Source organism: Bos mutus, chromosome 4 (genome assembly GCF_027580195.1).
Source record: "Bos mutus isolate GX-2022 chromosome 4, NWIPB_WYAK_1.1, whole genome shotgun sequence".
NCBI lineage: Eukaryota > Metazoa > Chordata > Mammalia > Artiodactyla > Bovidae > Bos > Bos mutus.
This window is the reverse complement of record NC_091620.1, coordinates 18331816-18352187: the sequence shown is the minus strand read 5'-3', so window position 1 is coordinate 18352187 and position 20372 is coordinate 18331816. Positions and strand designations below refer to the sequence as shown.

Below are 20372 nucleotides of genomic sequence, written 5' to 3'. Positions count from 1 at the left end.
TGTGTGTGTGCGTGTGCGTGTGTATGTGTGTGTTCAGGCTTTCGGGTATTTACATTCTTGCTTTGGCAGAAGGCACAGATCCATGAGACTGTGGACCATTGGCCACTAGGAGGCGCTGTGGGCCCACAGTAAGCAGGGGGTCCTGGGAGGGGTGGAGAGTCACCCTGGGGAGGGCAGCTTTAAGGAACCTTGGCTACATGCCTGAAGGAGAAAGCAGGTTTCAGTTCCCTGACGTGCTGAGGTTCCAGGACCCATGGAACCAGTACAGACTCCTCACTGCCCAGGAAAGTGGGGATGTGCCTGGATCCTCAGGATGTGCCCAGGAGACGGTCTCCAGGAGCTGCAAGGGAGGTGAGGGGTTGGGGTGGCTGGTGAGGGCTGGGTGATTGTCAGCTGATTGCCTGGTGATTGCCAGCCAGGTGAGTGCCTGGCTGCATGTCAGGCAGGGGCTGGCAGAGGACAACAAGGTATGCTGTGGGCATTGGGGACATGGGGATGGGGCACCCTTCACACCCACCCCTTGCTCAGGGGCTGGGAAGGGCAGGGAAGGGCATAGAGGAGCCCACCATGGGTCCTGGCAAGGGGTCCAGTGGATTTGGAAACAGCCTGCAGAGGCACAGAGCAGTGACGTCATAGCCAAATGCTCCAATCAGGGAGCAGGAGGGTCAGCACTTTACACCACTCACCCAGGAGTCCCGCCCCCAGTCAGCAGCTGTCTTGGGTTCCTGATGCTGCCATGGGCTCCAGGCTCCTCTGCTGTGTGACCTCTTCCTTCTGGGAGCAGGTGAGGCCTGGACACAGTGTGGGAGCTTCTGAGATGTCTTTGCCTCCCTGAGATAGAAGCCTGGCGATGAGGGCTGCAGCAGGAGGCTTCCCTGTGCTCTGCCCTCAGCTTCCTTGTCTCCTCCCTGCAGGCCTAGTGGATTCTGAAATCACCCAGACCCCAAATACCTGATCAAATCAAGAAAGCAGCAAGTGACGCTGAGATGTTCCCCTGACTCTGGACACCTCTCTGTGTACTGGTACCAACAGGCCCTGGGCCAGGGCCCCCAGTTCCTTGTTCAGTATTTCAACAGAATGTGAGAGAAGAAGCAAACCTATCAGGGCGATTCTCAGGTCAACAGTTCAGTGACTCTAGCTCTGAACTAAGCTTGACTCCTTGGAGCTGAAAGACTCAGCTGTGCATCTCTGTGCCAGCAGCCAAGACACAGCCCTGCATGATCAGGTGCCTTTGGTACAGAAACACTCCTTCCCCAGCTCAGGAAGTTTGTGTGAGGGTATAGACTGCCAGCCAGCCAGGCCCAAGTCCTGGGAGAGCAGACAGCCTTTCCCAGACATTCATGTCTTGATATGTTTTAATGCTCCCAAAGATTATACAAGATAAGTATTATTTTAACTCTTTACACATCTGAGGGGGAGTGGCTTGCCCAGATCTCATACTTCATAAATATCAGAACAAGGAATCAGATAAATATCAGAACAAGGAATCAGACTCATATCTGTCCTTATCACTGTGGTCCTCACCCCCATTGAATAATTCTCCCATATAACAAATATATATGTCGTGTTTTACATATATATATATCTATATATAGATAGATAGATAGATATTTATTTTATGGGATACATATCATTTAAAGGAGTTGACTCACATAGTTCTTAATTTCAACAATGATAAGTCTAAGAAGCTGGGCTCATGTTATTAGAGACCTAAGAAGAGCTGATGTTTAAATTCAAAGGCTGTTAGGCAGGAAGAAGTGATAGTCTAGTGAAGGCCATCAGCTGGATAATTCTCTCCTACCCAGGAGAGGTTTAGGGTTTTTGTTCTGTTCATTTCTTCATCTCTTTGCATGAGACCTACTACATTATGGAAGTTCATCTGCCTTACCAATAAAGATGTTCATCTAATCTGATTTTAAAATCTATTGATAATTTTTCACATATTTATCTCTCACCAAGACATCCTCACAGGGACATTCAGAACAATGTAGAACTAAATATCTGTGGCATAGTCAACGTTTACAAGGATGACGCATTAAATTAGTCATCCCAACAACTTCCAGGCTTGCCTAGGAATTTAGTAAGCATGAAGTCCCTGGCACATAACAGGACTCTGGATTTCCTGAGTCCCTTTGCTAATCTCTGACAGCCTCTTCCACCATTTCTTAGGTGCAAAGATAGAGATGGACACATTTTGCCTCCAGCTGAGGCCTTTAGAAATCACAGGGGTGAAAATATTTCTGCCTGTTGATTTAGTGCAGGAAATTAGCCAGAGCATGTAACATACAATCCTCATCAGGCATCTTAAAATCAACTTTACTGATGTATGGATTGTAGTTGACTCTTCAACAATGTGCTGTTTAGGAGCACCGAGAACCCCACAACCCTGCAGTTCGAAATCTGCATATAACTTCACATCTTAGGAATGAAGAATTATCTCTGGAATACAACACACTTAAAGTTGTAAACTGTTTATAGAAAGGATACAACAACTCATAAGGCTCAAGTCCATTGATCTGGATGGGTCTCTGTGTTGTGAACTTATCTCTCAGGGTCATTTCTGATTTGAGCCTCTGGGGAAGGGGCGTGGCCCCTGAGTGACAGGTTGGCTCCGGGGCCTGGCAGGGAGAGTGACATCTCAGAAGGCCTCCCTGGAGAGCCCCTCTCCCTCTCATCCACACACACACCAGAGGGCCCTCCGCCTGCCCCGCCCCCGCCATGAGCCCCTGCCTCCTGGGCTGTGTGGTCTTCTGTCTCCTGCAGGCAGGTGAGTCCTGGGGGGCAGGGTCCCCTTCGGGGTGCCAGCACTAAGCCTGTCCGCTCTGACTGCAGCATTGGTCCTCCTTCTCCACAGGGGCGGTCCATGCTGGAGTCACTCAGGACCCCAGATTCCAGGTCGTGAGGACGGGACAGAATGTGACACTGACATGTACTCAGGATCTGGGTCATAACTCTATGTACTGGTACCGACAAGACCTGGGACACGGGCTGAGGCTGATCCATTACTCAGATGGCCCTCCCACCACGGTGAAAGGAGATGTGCCCGAGGGCTACAGCGTCTCCAGACCAAGCAAAAAGGACTTCCCTCTCACGCTGAAGTCTGCCAACCACTCCCAGACATCTGTGTACTTCTGTGCCAGCAGTTACTCCACAGTGCTGCATGGCCACCTCCTTTCTGTGCAAAAAAGCAGATGAGGGCCCTGCAGCCTGGAACTCGGGGAGCCCCTTGCAGATTCCTAGCACCTGGAGACTCCGAGCCCACAGACACATACTGGCAGCATAGCTGGTTTTATGAAGCCCACCGACATTATGGAAGGTCATCTGCTTAAGAAATAAAATGTTAATCTAATCTATTATTAAAATATACCTATTCAGATGTTAACTTTTCCAAAAACACCCCCTTAGGAGCATCCAGAAAAATAAAGCTAAATACCCATGGCAGAGTCAAGTTGACAGTCAGTCGGGTCTGACTCTGTGCGACCCCTTGGACCCAGCACTCCAGCCTCCCTGTCCATCACCAACTCCTCCGGTTTACCCAAACTCATATCCATTGAGATGGTGATGCCATCCAAACATCTCATCCTCTGTCATCCCCTTCTCCTCCTGCCTTCAATCTGGCCCAGCAGCAGGGTCTTTTCAAATGCGTCAGTTCTTCGCATCAGGTGGCCAAATGTTGGAGTTTGAGCTTCAGCATCAGCCTTTCCAATGAATATTCAGGAGTGATTTCCTTTAGGATGGACTGCATGGATCTCTTTACAGTCCAAGTGACTCTCAGGAGTCTTCTCAAACACCACAATTCAAAAGCATCAATTCTTTGTATAGTCCAACTCTCACATCCATACATGACTACTGGAGAAACCATAGCTTTGACTAGACGGACCTTTGTTGGTAAAGTAATGTCTCTGTGTTTTCATACACTGCCTAGGTCGGTCATATGTGAACTGTTCACTTAGGTTCATTTCTGATTTGAGCCTCTGGGGGAAGAGGCGTGGCCCCCTGAGTGACAGGTTGGCTCCGGGGCCTGGCAGGGACAGTGACATCTCAGAAGGACTCCCTGGAGAGCCCCTCTCCATCTCGTCCACACTCAGCCCAGAGGGCCCTCTGCCTGCCCCACCCCACCATGAGCCCCTGCCTCCTGGGCTGTGTGGTCTTCTGTCTCCTGCAGGCAGATGAGTCCTGGGGGGCAGGGTCCCCTTGGGGGTGCCAGCACTAAGCCTGTCTGCTGTGACTGCAGCATCGGTCCTCCTTCTCCACAGGGGCAGTCCATGCTGGAGTCACTCAGGACCCCAGATTCCAGGTTGTGAGGAGAGGACAGAGCATGACACTGACATGTACTCAGGATCTGGGTCATGACTCTATGTACTGGTACCGACAAGACCTGGGACACGGGCTGAGGCTGATCTATTACTCAGCTGGACCTCCCACCACGGTGAAAGGAGATGTGTCCGACGGGTACAGTGTCTCCAGATCAAGCAAAAACCACTTTCCTCTCACTCTGGAGTCCGCCAACCACTCCCAAACATCCGTGTACTTCTGTGCCAGCAGTTACTCCACGGCGCTGCATGGCCACCTGCTCTCTGTGCAAAAAGACAGGGTCCCACACGCAGGCTCCTAGCACAGGGAGCCTCAGAGCCCTGGGGACCACGTGCCAGCTCTGTGACCCTGGATGTGTGACCTGGACAGGCCTGGATCTGACCCCAGGGACTCGGAGACACATGTCCACCATCAGTCTCTGTCTTTGCTTTGCATCCTCCCTGGATGCAGTTCGGACTGCAATCAATTCTGACTAGTTCTGACTCTTCCTCATCAGCTTAAGACCTCCAGAAGGGAAGAATATTAGTAAATCAGATATATCTAGACCCTCTTGTGTCTCTGCCGCACCTGATTGCTGTCTGTCTGGAAGTTTCTCCCACAGCCTAGCTCTCAAGTGCTCCCTGCTCTTGCCCACCAGAGGGGCGGGTCTTTCCTCCTTTACTGCCTTGGCCTCAGCTCCCCTGCCCTATCTGTCCAGACACACTGCTCTGCCCTCATCTGGGTCATGTCATTTCCTGACACAGGGAGCTTTGTAACCACGTGTAAGCAGGCGTGTTTGAGCAAGCTCTTGGGGTGACCAAACAGAAAACAACCTCAGTTAATTGGAAACCAGCCGAAGTCCATTGGGAGTCCATTTCCAGGAGGAGAGACAGGCTGGGTGTGTGTGTTCTCCCTTCCCGCCCCTCTTTCTTAGCATCTCAATTATCCTAGACCAGGTTTCTACCATTTCCCTCAGAGAAATCTTCTCAAAGTCAAAATATTTCCTTCATGGTGTCTTATTATATCAATATTTTACAAGTTCATAGGAAATAAATAGGTTAATACACATAAAACCTCTTCATAAAATGCACCTGCTAGAATTGGGTCATGCTAAATTTAAATATGAAATCTGGAAATGTATGGATCTGCATAATCAAAAGGAGGTCTGGAATACAGGTGTCCAGGCTGGCTTCATTTGAGATCATGGAGCACCTATTTTTATTGCCCGTATGACTCCATTTTCGGAGAAGGCACTGGCAACCCACTCCCGTACTCTTGCCTGGAGAATCCCAGGGACGGGGGAGCCTGGTGGGCTGCCGTCTCTGGGGTCGCACAGAGTCGGACGCGACTGAAGCGACTCAGCAGCAGCAGCAGCATTACTCCATTTTAGCTGACTATTGTCAGTGGAGTGGTGCAGGAATTCCTGCCTTCTTAGTAGAAAAGTCTGATCATACAGAGTTTTACCTCCACAGGCTAAGACTAGACTTGAAGATCAACCCTAATTCAGCCATGCTGGGAAGGCAGCATATGAAGGGTGTGTGTGTGTGTGTGTGTGTGTGTGTGTGTGTGTGTGTAGGGGTTGAAAGTGTGGAGTGTGGGGAATTTGTATTCTTGTTTTAGATGGAAGGCACAGAGCCATGAGACCATGGGCCACTAGGAGGCACTGTGGGCCCATGGTGAGCAGGGTGTGCTGGGAGGGGTTGAGAGTCACCCTGGAGAGGGCAGCTTAGGGGAACCTTGGCTACATGCCTGCATCAGGGAGCAGGTTTGAGCTCCCTGAGTGGTCCACACACATGGACCCAGCACAGACTCCTCACTGCCCAGCGGAGTGGGCACATTCCTCGAGCCTCAGGATGTGTCCAGGGGGCTGTAAGTGGAGCAGCATGGGAAGCAGAGGCTGAGAGATCAGTGTGGCTGGTGAGGGCTGGGTGATGAGTGTCAGGCAGCGACGGGAAGAGAAGAAAAATGCCATGTTATGGGCATATGGGAACATGGGGACAGTGCTCACCTCACACCCACCCTTTGCTGAGGGGCTGTGCGGGACTGGGAAGGGCATAGAGGAGCCAGCCCTGGGTCCAAGCAAGGGGTCCAGGGGACAAGGGCAGCCTGCAGGGACACAGAGCAGTGACATCATAGGCAAATGCTCCAATCAGGGAAGCAGGAGGATCAGCAGTTACCCCCTCACCCAGGAGCCCCAGCCCCAGCCAGCAGTGGTCCTGGGTTCCTGATGCTGCCATGGGCTCCAGGCTCCTCTGCTGTGCGACTCTGCTTTTTGGGAGCAGGTGAGTCCTGAACACAGTGTGGGAGCCTCTGAGATATTCCCATGGGAGGAATGTCTCAAATAAAAACAGAACATGTTTCATTTGCCCTGAAGTCTGCACCTCCCTCCATGTCCCTCCTACATCTGAATTCCTTTGTGACAATACGTCACCCTGTGCTGGGTGCCCAGCTTCTCTCCACCAAGAGAGGTGGGTCCCAGTCTTGAGGGGGCTCTGCTTGCTCCCTGCCCTGCACCGACATGGGAAGCAGGGCCTCCTGGAACATGAAGAAGCTGCACCCACATTTGGCTGGCGGACCGTCTGTCAGTGACTCGATTAGAAATAGACCAAACAGATTTCTCAAATGTTGATGAGCCTGCAGTGAGTTTGGGAGCAGAGACCTGGAGAAACATGGTAGGTGGAGGGACAATCTCAGGACTGTGGTCAGTTATGCAGAAATGGAACCTGGAAGTCCTACTGGGACACATGAGTTAAACAGGGCGACAGGAAGCCAGAAGGATTTCCACAAGATTTAAACTACAGATATATGCAGATAAATAGAAGTAATACATGTATCAATGTGAATTATCTCTGGATTAGAACACACACAAAATTTAATCAGTTTTACAGAAGAGTTTCATCAACTTGTACAGCTTATGTCCATTGATCTGGATGGGGCTCCGGGTTGTGAACTTATCCCTCAGATTCACTTATGATTTGAGCCTCTGGGGAAGGGGCGTGGCCCCTGAGTGACAGGTTGGCTCTGGGGCCTGGCAGGGAGAGTGACATCTCAGAAGGACTCCCTGGAGAGCCCCTTTCCCCTCTCATCCACACTCAGACCAGAGGGCCCTATGCCTGCCCCACCCCCCGCATGAGCCCCTGCCTCCTGGGCTGTGTGGTCTTCTGTCTCCTGCAGGCAGGTGAGTCCTGGGGGGCAGGGTCCCCTTCGGGGTGCCAGCACTAAGCCTGTCCGCTGTGACTGCAGCATCGGTCCTCCTTCTCCACAGGGGCGGTCCATGCTGGTGTCACTCAGGACCCCAGATTCCAGGTCGTGAGGACAGGACAGAAGGCGACACTGACATGTACTCAGGATCTGGGTCATGACCGCATGTACTGGTACCGACAAGACCTGGGACATGGGCTGAGGCTGATCCATTACTCAGTTGGTGCTCCCACACGGTTAAAGGAGACATACCCGAGGGTTACAGCGTCTCCAGACCAAGCACAAAGGACTTCCCTCTCACGCTGGAGTCTGCCAACCGCTCCCAGACATCTGTGTACTTCTGTGCCAGCAGTTACTCCACGGTGCTGCACGGCCACCTCCTTTCTGTGCAAAAAAGCAGATGAGGGCCCTGCAGCCTGGATCCTGGGGAGCCCCTTGCAGGCTCCTAGCACCTGGAGACTCGGAGCCCACAGACACATACTGGCAGCATAGCCAGCGATGTTTGATCTTCCTGGCACGGACCTGACAACAGGGCCTCGTGGACATGTGTCCACCCTCACTCTCTGTCTTTTCACTCTAGCTGCCATGAGAGCCTAAAGATGCTACCCAGCTCTGACTGCTAGTCATCAGTCTGAACATGAGGCCTCCAGGAGGGAATGATGTTGGGAAATCAGATACATCTAGACCTGCTTGTCTCCCCCCGGGCACCGCATGCCTGTCTCTGTGGAAGGCTCTCCCCCAGGCTGGCCCTTGAGTGGTCTCTGCTCTTGTCCAGCTTCCCCAGATATGGGCCTTTCTCTCCCACCTTCCTGGCCCTCGTTCTCACCCTTCTCTACTTCAGCCTTGATGCTCCTCCCTCATCTGGGTCATGTCCTTGCCCATCACCCAGGGAACCTTGTAATGATCCCTAACTGGGCTTGTTTGAGAAGGTCCTCTGGGGTCCTCAAAGAGAATGCAACCTCAGTTAAACATTAATCATCCAAAATTCCTTGGTCGTCCCTGAGGAGGAGAGACAAGCTGTGTGTGTATGTATTCTCCACCATTGCCTGTCTGTAGCATCTAAATAGCCTGGACCCTGATGCTGAAAAGACTGAAAGCAAGAGGAGAAGGGAGTGGCAGAGCAAAAGGTGGTTAGATAGCATCACCGACTCAACAGACATGAATTTGAGCAAACTGTGTGAGATAGTGAAGAACAGGGGAGCCTGGGATGCTGCATGGCATGGGGTTTCAATGAGTTGGACTCAAGTTATCAACTGAAGAACACCACCACCGACAAAAGCTAACCCAAGTTTGTAGCATCTCCCTCATCACAATCTTCTAAAAGTCAAAGTACTAAATATTTCCTGCACGAGCACATTTCTTTTCTCTTGAAATACAAAATCATGAATCAGCTATGGCAGGCTGGTTTGTGTGTTTGTGTTTCTAATTGTGTGTGTGTTCTTTAGAAAAACAAAGCAAGCAAAGACACAGTTCTTTCGGCAAACAGTGAAATATTTTCTAATATGAACACATCCCACGACTATTAAAATGGGCAGACAATCTTGGTTTCCACGCATAGAGCACATGGGGACGCTGTGCAGCTGAGAAACTCCACAAGTTTCTGGGGCAGAGCAAGCAGGCAGAGCTAGTGCCTAGGACCAGGAGGCTTAAGAAAAAGCTTTATTTGGTATTTTTATCTCTAGAAGCCTTACTAGGATAGGCACTATTTTGCAGGCTTGCTGTCCCAGCTGGGAGCCATGAAGTTCAACTATGCAGTGCTGAGGGAGCCCTGAGGTTGCAGCAAAAGTGAAGGGTATGGAGCTGGGAGGTAGTAGGAAAGAGAAACAGAAAAGAGCAAAACCTGCCTGAAGAGAAAAGCGAAGGAGCCACGGGGAAGGGCGTCGATCATAAACCCAGCCTCGCCTAGACCAGCAGTCCACCTCACAGGTCATCTAAGAGACTTTGTAGGACAGAGCAGGGTTCCTGTATCAGCGACCTGGAATGAGAGGTCCGATTCCTGAGAACCAGCAGAGGCAGTGACATTAGAACAGTGACGTCACTGCCTCACCTCCAGTCAGAGGAAGGAGGCCCAAAACCCCAGCTCTCAGAGAAGCAGAGCTCTGAGCAAGGAGTCGCCTACCAGCTCTGGCCCTCCTGCCATGGGCTGCAGCCCCGTCTGCTGTGTGGCTCTGTGTCTCCTGGCAGCAGGTGGGTCCTTGGCACAGGGGGGATTCCGTGTTCCTGGCCTGACCCTGCCTGAATCCAAGGCGCCATCAGGTTCTCTCCTGTGTTCTTTCTCAGCCCCAGTCTTCTTCCCCCACAGGCCTTGTGGATTCTGGAGTCACCCAAACCCCGAGATACCTGATTAAAGCAAGAGGACAGCGAGGGACCCTGAGATGCTCCCCTGTCTCTGGACACCTCTCCGTGTACTGGTACCAACAGGCCCTGGGCCAGGGCCCCAAGTTCCTCGTTGAGTATTACAGGCAGGAAGTGAGGGGAGAAGCACAGCTCCCGGATCGATTCTCAGGAAAACAGTTTAGTGACTTTCGCTCCGAGCTGAACTTGAGCTCCTTGGAGCTGACAGACTCAGCCGTGTATCTCTGTGCCAGCAGCCAAGACACAGCCCTGCATGATCAGGTGCCTCTGGGACAAAAACACTCCTGCCCCAGCTCAGGAAGTGGCTGTGAGGGTGACTGCCTGCCTGTCAGGCCTAGATAGATCCGATAGACTCTCCCAGACGTTCTTCCTCTGCTGTGTTTTAATGCTTCCAAAGATCATGCTAGGTAAGAATTATTTTACCTGTTTATACATCTGAGGGGAACTGAGTTGTCCACATCTTATATGTCATTACTTTCAGATCAAGGAATTTGATTCAAGCCTGTCCTTATTACCTGTGGTCTTTGCCCCCATAAAACTGTCCCCCACATAGAATAAATAATACACAGAAACACACACACACACATTCATATACACATGTAGTTTAAAGCAATCGGCTGACATAGTTGTGAAGGCTGGTAAGTCCAAAAGCTGCAAGCGGGTCTGGTGCTACTAGAGACTGAGGGGAGCTGATGTTTAAGTTCAAAAGCAGAAGGACTAACGGTCCAGTGTGAAGGCCATCGGCTGACAATTATCTCTTACTTGGGGGAGGATCAGTGTTTTCGTCTCTTCATCTCTTCACCTGGTTTCATGAAGGCCACCGACATTATGGAAGGTCATCTGCTTTATGAACTAAAATGTTTATTAAAATATACCTATTCATACTTTGAAAGTGAAGTCGCTCAGTCGCTCACTCTTTGTGACCCAATGGACTGTAGCCCACGAGGCTCCTCCATCCATGGAATTTTCTAGGCAAGAGTACTGGAGTGGGTTGCCATTTCCTTGTCCAGCGGAAAGTATTATGGGTAAAGAAGTTCTTGAAAGCATGTGAGCACCATATCCATGTCAGGGACTATGCTATCTGGAGATGGGTGGTTTGGAAAATGACCATCCAAAGGTCTTCCCTGCTGCTACAGGCTTTTTTTTTTTTTTAATTATTTATTCACGTTCATAAATTTCTTTTCTCGTGCACACATTCTCTGAAATGATTCTATGATGCTATTTTGACAGGAAGTCCTCATCTCCTAGGAAATTCCTTTGAGGTACCATGTGACACAGATAGCAAGGTCTCCTGTTCTCACACTGGTGGTGGGACTGAGCAGACAACCAGCAGCAGCAATTTGGTGAGAGATCATTTCATGTCAGGAGAAGGCTTGCCTTGGATTTGACCCCAGTGTCTGAGTCACAGGAGTTGAACTAAAAAGTCCCCCTTTCTGTAGTGGCCTGGCCTGGGCACTAGTCTCCTGGGCTGTGGGTCCCACTGTCTCTTGGACCAGAGACATTCTGAGCACAGGTGTGGATCCCATGGACTTGCCAGGCTCCAATTGTAGGCTTGTTTTTGTGGCTACAACATCGAGCTCATTTGTTGCTTCTGACCTTAGCTTCTGTGATTTTATCTCTGAGGCCCCAGGAATGGTTAGTCCCCCAGACCCCAGACGTGCGATCGGGTTTCATGGAAACCAGCTCATCAGGAGGTCACCGGGGTCACCCACTCAGGACCAGGTGCATGATATTCAGGTTCAGAAATTATTGAGAATTTGAAAATCACAGCAGCAGAGCATGGCAGCTAGTGCAGGGTCCTTCCAAGTGTGAGGTTTGTGCATGAGATACAGTCTGGGGCTCTAGAATATCGGTTACTGAATGGCTGCCCTGCTTCACAAGGAAGTACCCCATGCAATGGATGTCTCACGTAAAATCCGAGCATTTTTCCTTTACCCCGGCGTCAGCCATCTCTCCCGACATCCCTCCCACGTCTGTACTCCTTTGTGCCCACATGTCATCCGTGATGCTGGGCAACCAGCTTCTCTCCTCAAAGAAAGCTGGGTCACAGGCCGGAGGTGGTTGGGCTTGCTGCTCCCCAACTCCTCAACTCAAGAAGCACATGCTCAGGTGGACATGAAGGAACTGAGCCTGCATGTGACAGGCACCGAGCCTGGTGAGCTGCAGTCCAGGGGGTCGAGAAGAGTCAGACAGTACTGATCGACTTCACTTTCACTTTTTACTTTCATGCATTGGAGAAGGAAGTGGCAACCCTCTCCAGTGTTCTTGCCTGGGAATCCCAGGGACGGGGGAACCTGGTGGGCTGCCGTCTCTGGGGTTGCACAGACTCGAACACAATTGAAGTGACTTAGCAGTAGCAGCAGCAGCTATCAGTCAGTGAATTAATAAGAAAGAGAGCCCAAGGATATTTCAAGTGTTGATGAGCCTGCCCTAAGGTTAGGGAACCAGATCCAGAGTCATTGTGGGTGGAAGGACATGAACTGGACTGTTGTCAATTAAACACAATAGAAACATGAGGGATTATTTGGGACACGTGAGTCATAAAGGGCAGCAGGAAGCCCTGAGGATTTTCCCTGAGATTCAAAACTACAGAAATAATAAACTACAGATCACTAAACTGAATGTATGTAATAATGAACAGCTAGTTCTGGAATAAAGTATATATAAGGTTGTGAAGAGTTTTATGGAAAATTTACAACAAATATAAGGCTTATGTTCATTGAGCTGATGGGTCTCCCTGTTGTGAGCTGTTCAGTTCAGTTCAGTCTCACAGTCGTGCCCAATGCTTTGTGACGCCATGGACTGCAGCGCGTCAGGCTTTCCTGTCTATCACCAACTCCTGGAGTTTATTCAAACACATGTCCATTGAGTAGGAGATGCCATCCACCATCTTATTCTCTGTTGTCCCCTTCTCTTCCCGTCTACAATCTTGCCCATCATCTGGGTCTTTTCAATGGGTCAGTTCTTCGCATCAGGTGGCCAAAATATTGGAGTTTTAGCTTCAGCATCAGTCCTTCCAATGAATATTCAGGACTGATTTCTTTAGGATGGACTGCTTGGATCTCCTTGCAGTTCAAGGGACTTTCCAGAGTCATCTCCAACACCACAGTTCAAAAGCATCAATTCTTTGGTGCTCAGCTTTCTTTATATTCCAACTCTCAAGTTAAACATGACTACTGGAAAAACCATAGCTTTGACAAGACGGACCTTTGTTGGCAAAGTAATGTCTCTGCTTGTTACTTTGCTGTCTAGGTCAGTCCCATGTGAATGGTTCACTCAGGTTCATTTCTGATTTGAGCCTCCGGGGGAAGGGGCGTGGCCCCCCTGAGTGACAGATTGGCTCTGGGGTCTGGCAGGGACAGTGACATCTCAGAAGGACTCCCTGGAGAGCCCCTCTCCCCTCTCATGCACACTAAGAGCAGAGGGCCCTCCGCCTGCCCCACCCCTGCCATGAGCCCCTGCCTCCTGGGCTGTGTGGTCTTCTGTCTCCTGCAGGCAGGTGAGTCCTGGGGGGCAGGGTCCCCTTAGGAGTGCCAGCACTAAGCCTGTCCACTGTGACTGCTGCATGGGTCCTCCTTCTCCACAGGGGCGGTCCATGCTGGTGTCACTCAGGACCCCAGATGCCAGGTCGTGAAGACAGGACAGAAGGCTACACTGAAATGTACTCAGGATCTGGGTCATGACCACATGTACTGGTACCGACAAGACCCGGAACGCGGGCTGAGGCTGATCCATTACTCAGCTGCTGCTCCCACCACAGAGAAAGACATGCCCGAGGGCTACAGTGTCTCCAGACCAAGCACAGAGAACTTCGCTCTCACGTTGGAGTCCGCCAACCGCTCCCAGACATCTGTGTACTTCTGTGCCAGCAGTTACTCCACGGAGCTGCATGGCCACCTGATCTCTGTGCAAAAAGACAGGGGGTCCACGTGCAAGCTCCTAGCACCGGGAACCTCACAGTCTTGGGGACCATGTGCCAGCTCTGTGACCCTGGATGGGTTTCCTGGACAGGCCTGGATCTGACCCCAGGGACTCAGAGACACGTGTCCATGATCCGTCTAGGTCTTTCCTTTGCATCCTCCCTGGATGCAGTTTGGACTGGATCAGTTCTGACTAGTTCTGACTCTTATGCATCAGCCTAAGATCTCCAGAAGGAAAGAATATTAGTAAATCAGATATATCTAGACCCTCTTGTCTCTCCCAGCACCTCATTGCTGTCTGTCTGGAAGTTTCTCCCACAGCCTAGCTCTCAAGTGCTCCCTGCTCTTGCCCACCAGAGGGGCGGGTCTTTCCTCCTTTACTGCCTTGGCCTCAGCTCCCTGCCCTCTCTGCTCCAGACACACTGCTCTGCCCTCATCTGGGTCATGTCCCTTCCTGACACAGGGAGCTTTGTAACCACGTGTAAGCGGGCGTGTTTGAGCAAGCTCTTGGGGTCATCAAAGAGGAAACAACCTCAGTTAATTGGAAACCATCCAAAATCCTTGGGAGTCCATTCCCAGGAGGAAGACAGGCTGGGTGTGTGTGTTCTCCCTTCCTGCCCCTCTTTCTTAGCATCTCAATTATCCTGGACCAGGTTTCTATCATTTCCCTCAGATAAATCTTCTCAAAGTCAAAGTATTTCCTCGATGGTATCTTATTATATCAAGATTTTACAAATTCATAGGAAATAAATGCCTCATAAAGCCTCTTAATTAATTGTACCTGCTAGAATTTGGTAATGCTTAATTTAAATATGAAATCTGGAAATGTATGGATCTGATTAATGAGAAAGAGGGCTGGAATACAGTGTCCAGGCTGGCTTCATTTGAGATCATGAGAGCGCTTATTTCTATTGCCTGTATTACTCCATTTTAGCTACCTACTGTCACTGTAGTGGTGAAGCAGTTATCTCCTTCTTAGTAGAAATGTCTGATCGTACAGAGTTTTACCTCTACAGGCTAAGCCTAGACTTGAAATCAGCCCTAATTCATCCTGGTGGGAAGGCAGCAGATAAGGGTGTGTGTGTGTGTGTGTGTGTGTGTAGGGGTTGAAAGTGTAGAGTGTGGGGAATTTGTATTCTTGTTTTAGATGGAAGGCACAGAGCCATGAGACCATGGGCCACTAGGAGGCACTGTGGGCCCATGGTAAGCAGGGTGTGCTGGGAGGGGTTGAGAGTCACCCTGGAGAGGGCAGCTTAGGGGAACCTTGGCTACATGCCTGCATCAGGAAGCAGGTTTGAGTTCCCTGAGTGGTCTAGACACAGACTCCTCACTGCCCAGTGGAATGGGGACGTTCCTCGAGCCTCAGGATGTGTCCAGGGGGCCGTCTCCTGGAGCAGCATGGGAAGTGGAGGGTGAGGGATTAGTGATGCCTGGGTGATGAGTGTCAGGCAGGGACAGGAAGAGAAGAAAAAGCCATGTGATGGGCATATGGGGACATGGGGACAGTGCTCACCTTACACCCACCCTTTGCTGAGGGGCTGTGCGGGACAGGGAAGGGCATAGAGGAGCCAGCCCTGGGTCCTGGCACGGGGTTCAGTGGACAAGGGCAGCCTGCAGAGACACAGAGCTGTGACGTCATAGGCAAATGCTCCAATCAGGGAAGCAGGAGGGTCAGTATTTACCCCCTCACCCCAGGAGCCCCGCCCCCAGCCAGCAGTGGTCCTGGGTTCCTGATGCTGCCATGGGCTCCAGGCTCCTCTGCTGTGTGACTCTTTGCCTGCTGGGAGCAGGTGAGTCCTGCACACAGTGTGGGAGCTTCTGAGATGTCTTTGCCTCCCTGAGATAGAAGCCTGTCAATGAGGGCTGCAGCAGGAGGCTTCCCCTGTTCTCTGCCCTCAGCTTCCTTGTCTCCTCCCCAACAGGCCTGGTGGATTCTGGAGTCACCCAGACTCCCGAGTACCTGATCAAATCAAGAAAACAGCAAGTGACTCTGAGATGTTCCCCTGAGTCTGGACACCTCTCTGTGTCCTGCTACTAACAGGCCCTGGGCCAGAGCCCCCAGTTCCTTGTTCAGTATTATGATGGGGAAATGTATCAAAAAGGAAACATATCAGATCGGGTCTCAGGAAAACAGTTCAGTGATGCTGCCTCTGAGCTGAGCCTGACCCCCTTGGAGCTGACAGACTCAGCCGTGTATCTCTGTGCCAGCAGCCAAGACACAGCCCTGCATGATCAGGTGCCTCTGGGACAAAAACAGTCCTGCCCCAGCTCAGGAAGTGGTGCCCGTGTGTCAGCTGCCAGCCTGCCAAGCCCAGTCCTGGTGGAGCGATAGACTTTCCCAGACATTCACTTCTTGGTGTGTTTTAATGCTCACTGAAGTCATCAAGATAAGTATTATTTTAACTGTTTGTACATCTGAGGGTCGTGAGTTGCCCAGATCTCATACTTCATAAGTGTTACAGCTAGCATCCCGGCTCAAGTGTGTTCTCAACACCAGTGGTCCCTCGCTCATGGAACTATCTCTGTACAAGCAAATTAGATATACCTGTTGTGTTGTGTGGAACAAGATACAGTTTGGGGCTCTGTGATATGAACTGTTACTCAATGAATGGCAGCCACATTTCACAAGGAGGTATTCCCATGAGAGGAATGTCTCAAATAAAAACTGAGCATTTTTCATCACCCTGGCGTTTGCACCTCCCTCCACGTCCCTCCTGCATCAGTATTCCTTTGCGCCAAAATGTCATCCTGTGCTGGGCACCCAATTCTCTCCACCCAGAAAGGTGGGTCACCGGCCTGAATGGGCTCTGCTTGCTCCCTCTCCCCAACACGGGAATCACGGGCTGCCTTGAACATGAGGGAGCTGTACCTGCGTTTGACTGGTGGACTGTCTGTCACTGAATTGATTAGAAGCAGACCAAACAAATTCCTCAAATGTTGATGAGCCTGTGATGAGGTTGGGAGCAGAAACTTGGAGAAGCATGGTAGGTGGAGGGACAGTCTCAGGACTGCGGTCAATGTTGCAGAAATGGAGCCTTGAAGTACTGCTGCTGCTGCTGCTAAGTCGCTTCTGTCGTGTCCAACTCTGTGTGACCCCATAGACGGCAGCCCACCAGGCTCCCCCATCTCTGGGATTTGCCAGGCAAGAACACTGGATTGTGGTGCCACTGCCTTCTCCCTCTTGAAGTGCTCTTGGGACACATATCATAAAGGGCAGCAGGACACCAGAAGGATTCCCCAGGATTCAAAACTCCAGAAATATGTAGATAAATACAAGTAATATACACGTTAATGAAGATTTATCTCTGGACTAGAACATACAAATCGTTTAATCACTTTAACATTTATGGAAAAAAACTTTAACACATACAGAAAGGTTACAGCAACGTGTGAGGCTTTTGTCCGTTATCTGGATGGGTGTCCGGGTTATGAACTTATCTCTCAGGTTCATTTCTGATTTGATTCTCTGGGGGAAGGGGTGTGGCGCACTGAGTGACAGATTGGCTCCGGGGCCTGGCAGGGACAGTCACATCTCAGAAGGCCTCCCTGGAGCGCCCCTCTCCCCTCTCATCCACACACACACCAGAGGGCCCTCTGCCCGCCCCGCCCCCACCATGAGCCCCTGCCTCCTGGGCTGTGTGGTCTTCTGTCTCCTGTAGGCAGGTGAGTCCTGGGGTGCAGGGTCCCCTTCGGGGTGCCAGCACTAAGCCTGTCTGCTGTGACTGCAGCATCGGTCCTCCTTCTCCACAGGGGCAGTCCATGCTGGAGTCACTCAGGACCCCAGATTCCAGGTCGTGAGGAGAGGACAGAGCACGACACTGACATGTGCTCAGGATCTGGGTCATAACTACATGTACTGGTACCGACAAGACCTGGGACACGGGCTGAGGCTGATCCATTACTCAGCTGGTGTGCGCTCTAGCGAGCCAGGAGACGTGCCCGACGGGTACAGTGTCTCCAGATCAAACACAGAGAACTTTCCTCTCACACTGAAGTCTGCCAACCGCTCCCAGACATCTGTGTACTTCTGTGCCAGCAGTTACTCCACGGTGCTGCACGGCCACCTGCTTTCTATGCAAAAAAGCAGATGAGGGCCCTGCAGCCTGGATCCTGGGGAGCCCCTTGCAGGCTCCTAGCACCTGGACACTCGGAGCCCACAGACAGATACTGGCAGCATAGCCAGCGATGTTTGATCTTCCTGGCACGGACCTGACAACAGGGCCTCATGGACATGTGTCCACCCTCACTCTCTGTCTTTTCACTCTAGCTGCCACGTGAGCCTAAAGATGCTTCTCAGCTCTGACTGCTAGTCATCAGTCTGAACATGAGGCCTCCAGGAGGGAATGATGTCGGGAAATCAGATACATCTAGACCCTCTTGTCTCTCTCCGGGCACCGCATGCCTGTCACTATGGAAGGTTCTCCCCAAGGCTGGCCCTTGAGTGGTCTCTGCTCTTGTCCAACTTCCCCAGATGTGGGCCTTTCTCTCCCACCTTCCTGGCCCTCGTTCCCACCCTGCTCCTCCCTCATCTGGTCATGTCCTTGCCCATCACCTTGTAATGATCTCTAAGTGGGCGTGTTTGAGTAGGTCCTTTGGGGTCCTCAAAGAGAATGCAACCTCAGTTAATTATTAATCATCCAAAATTCCTTGGTCGTCCCTGAGGAGGAGAGACAAGCTGTGTGTGTATGTATTCTCCACCATTGCCTGTCTTTAGCATCTAAATAGCCTAGACCCTGATGCTGGGAGAGACTGAAATCAAGATGAGAAGGGGGTGGCAGAGAAAGAGGTGGTTATATACCATCACCAACTCAACAGACATGAATTTGAGCAAACTGTGGGAGAGAGTGAAGAACAAGGGAACTTGGTACGTTGCAATGCATGGGGTTTCAATGAGTTGGACTTGAGTTAGCAACTGAACCACAACACCACGGACAAAAACTAACCCAAGTTTGTAGCATCTCTCTCATCAAAATCTTTGAAAAGTCAAGTATTAAATATTTCCTGCATGAGCACATTTCTTTTCTCTTGAAATACAAAAGTATAAATCAGCCATGGCAGGCTGGTTTATGTGTTTGTGCTTCTAATCTTGAGTGTGTTTTTTAGAAAAACAAAGCAAACAAAGACACAGTTCTTTCGGCAAACAGTGAAATATTTTCTGATATGAACACATCCCATGACTATTAAATCTGGGCAGACAATCTTGGTTTCCATGCATAGGCCACATGGGGATGCTATGGAACTGCCGTACTCCAGAAGTTTCTGGGGCAGAGCAAGCAGACAGAGCTAGTGCCTGGGACCAGGAGGCTTAAGAGAAAGCTTTATTTGGTGTTCTTATCTCTAGAAGCCTTACTAGGATAGGCACTAATTTGCAGGCTTGCAGTCCCAGCTGGGAGCCATGAGTTCCCTCAGCCATGAAGTGCTGAGGGAGCCCTGAGGTTGCAGTAAAAGTGAAGGGTATGGAGCTGGGAGGTGGTAGGAAAGAGAAAAAACTGCCTAAAGAGAAAAGCAAAGGAGACATTGGGAAGGGCGTCGGGCATAAACCCAGCCTCACCCAGACCAGCAGTCCAGCCCACATGTCATCTAAGAGATTTTGTAGGACAGAGCAGGGTTCCTGGATTAGCGACCTGGAATGAGAGGTCAGATTCCTGGGAACCAGCAGAGGCAGTGACATCAGAGCAGTGACGTCACTTCCTCACCTCCAATCAGAGGAAGGAGGCCCAGAACCCCAGCTCTCAGAGAAGCAGAGCTCTGAGTAAGGAGACGCCTCCCAGCTCTGGCCCTCCTGCCATGGGCTGCAGCCCCGTCTGCTGTGTGGCTCTGTGTCTCCTGGCAGCAGGTTGGTCCTTGGCACAGTGGGGAATCTGTGTTCCTGGTCTGACTTTGCCTGAATCCAAGGCACCATCGGGTTCTTTCCCACGTTCTTTCTCAGCCCCAGTCTTCTTCCCCCACAGGCCTTGTGGATTCTGGAGTCACCCAAACCCCGAGATACCTGATTAACGCAAGAGGACAGAGAGGGACCCTGGGATGCTCCCCTGTCTCCGGACACCTCTCCGTGTCCTGGTACCAACAGGCCCTGGGCAAGGGCCCCGAGATCCTCGTTCAGTATTACAGGCAGGAAGTTAGGGGAGAAGCACAGCTCCTGGATCGATTCTCAGGAAGACAGTTTAGTGACTTTCACTCTGAGCTGAACTTGAGCTCCTTGGAGCTGATGGACTCAGCCATGTATCTCTGTGCCAGCAGCCAAGACACAGCCCTGCATGATCAGTTGCCTCTGGGACAAAAACACTTCTGCCCCAGCTCAGGAAGTGGCTGTGAGGGTGACTGCCTGCCTGTCAGGCCTAGATAGATCCGATAGAATCTCCCAGACGTTCTTCCTCTGCGGTGTTTTAATGCTTCCAAAGATCATGCTAGGTAAGAATTATTTTACCTGTTTATACATGAGGGGAACTGACTTGCCCAGATCTTGTATGTCATTCCTTATAGAGCAAGGAATTTGTCTCAAGTCTGTCCTCATCACTTGTGGTCTTTGCCCCCATAAAACTGTCCACCACAAAGAATAAATAACACACACACACATGCACACATACACACACATACTCACAT

The 20372-nt window shown here is 50.9% G+C and overlaps 1 pseudogene and 3 gene segments (V, D, J or C); all 4 read left to right on the top strand.

Annotated features, from left to right (window-relative positions):
• Positions 1-2718: 2718 nt before the first annotated feature.
• Positions 2719-3195, top strand: LOC138987565 (T cell receptor beta variable 6-4-like). The segment is given in 2 exon segments: positions 2719-2767; positions 2855-3195. Coding segments are annotated over 2 exon segments (390 nt in total).
• Positions 3196-7422: 4227 nt separating this feature from the next.
• Positions 7423-7898, top strand: LOC138987564 (T cell receptor beta variable 6-4-like; annotated as a pseudogene).
• A 1734-nt stretch (positions 7899-9632) lies between these two features.
• On the top strand, positions 9633-10191 carry LOC138987563 (T cell receptor beta variable 9-like). The segment is given in 2 exon segments: positions 9633-9681; positions 9797-10191. Coding segments are annotated over 2 exon segments (444 nt in total).
• Positions 10192-13299: 3108 nt separating this feature from the next.
• Positions 13300-13872, top strand: LOC102266799 (T cell receptor beta variable 6-8-like). The segment is given in 2 exon segments: positions 13300-13348; positions 13436-13872. Coding segments are annotated over 2 exon segments (486 nt in total).
• The last annotated feature ends 6500 nt before the right edge of the window (positions 13873-20372 follow it).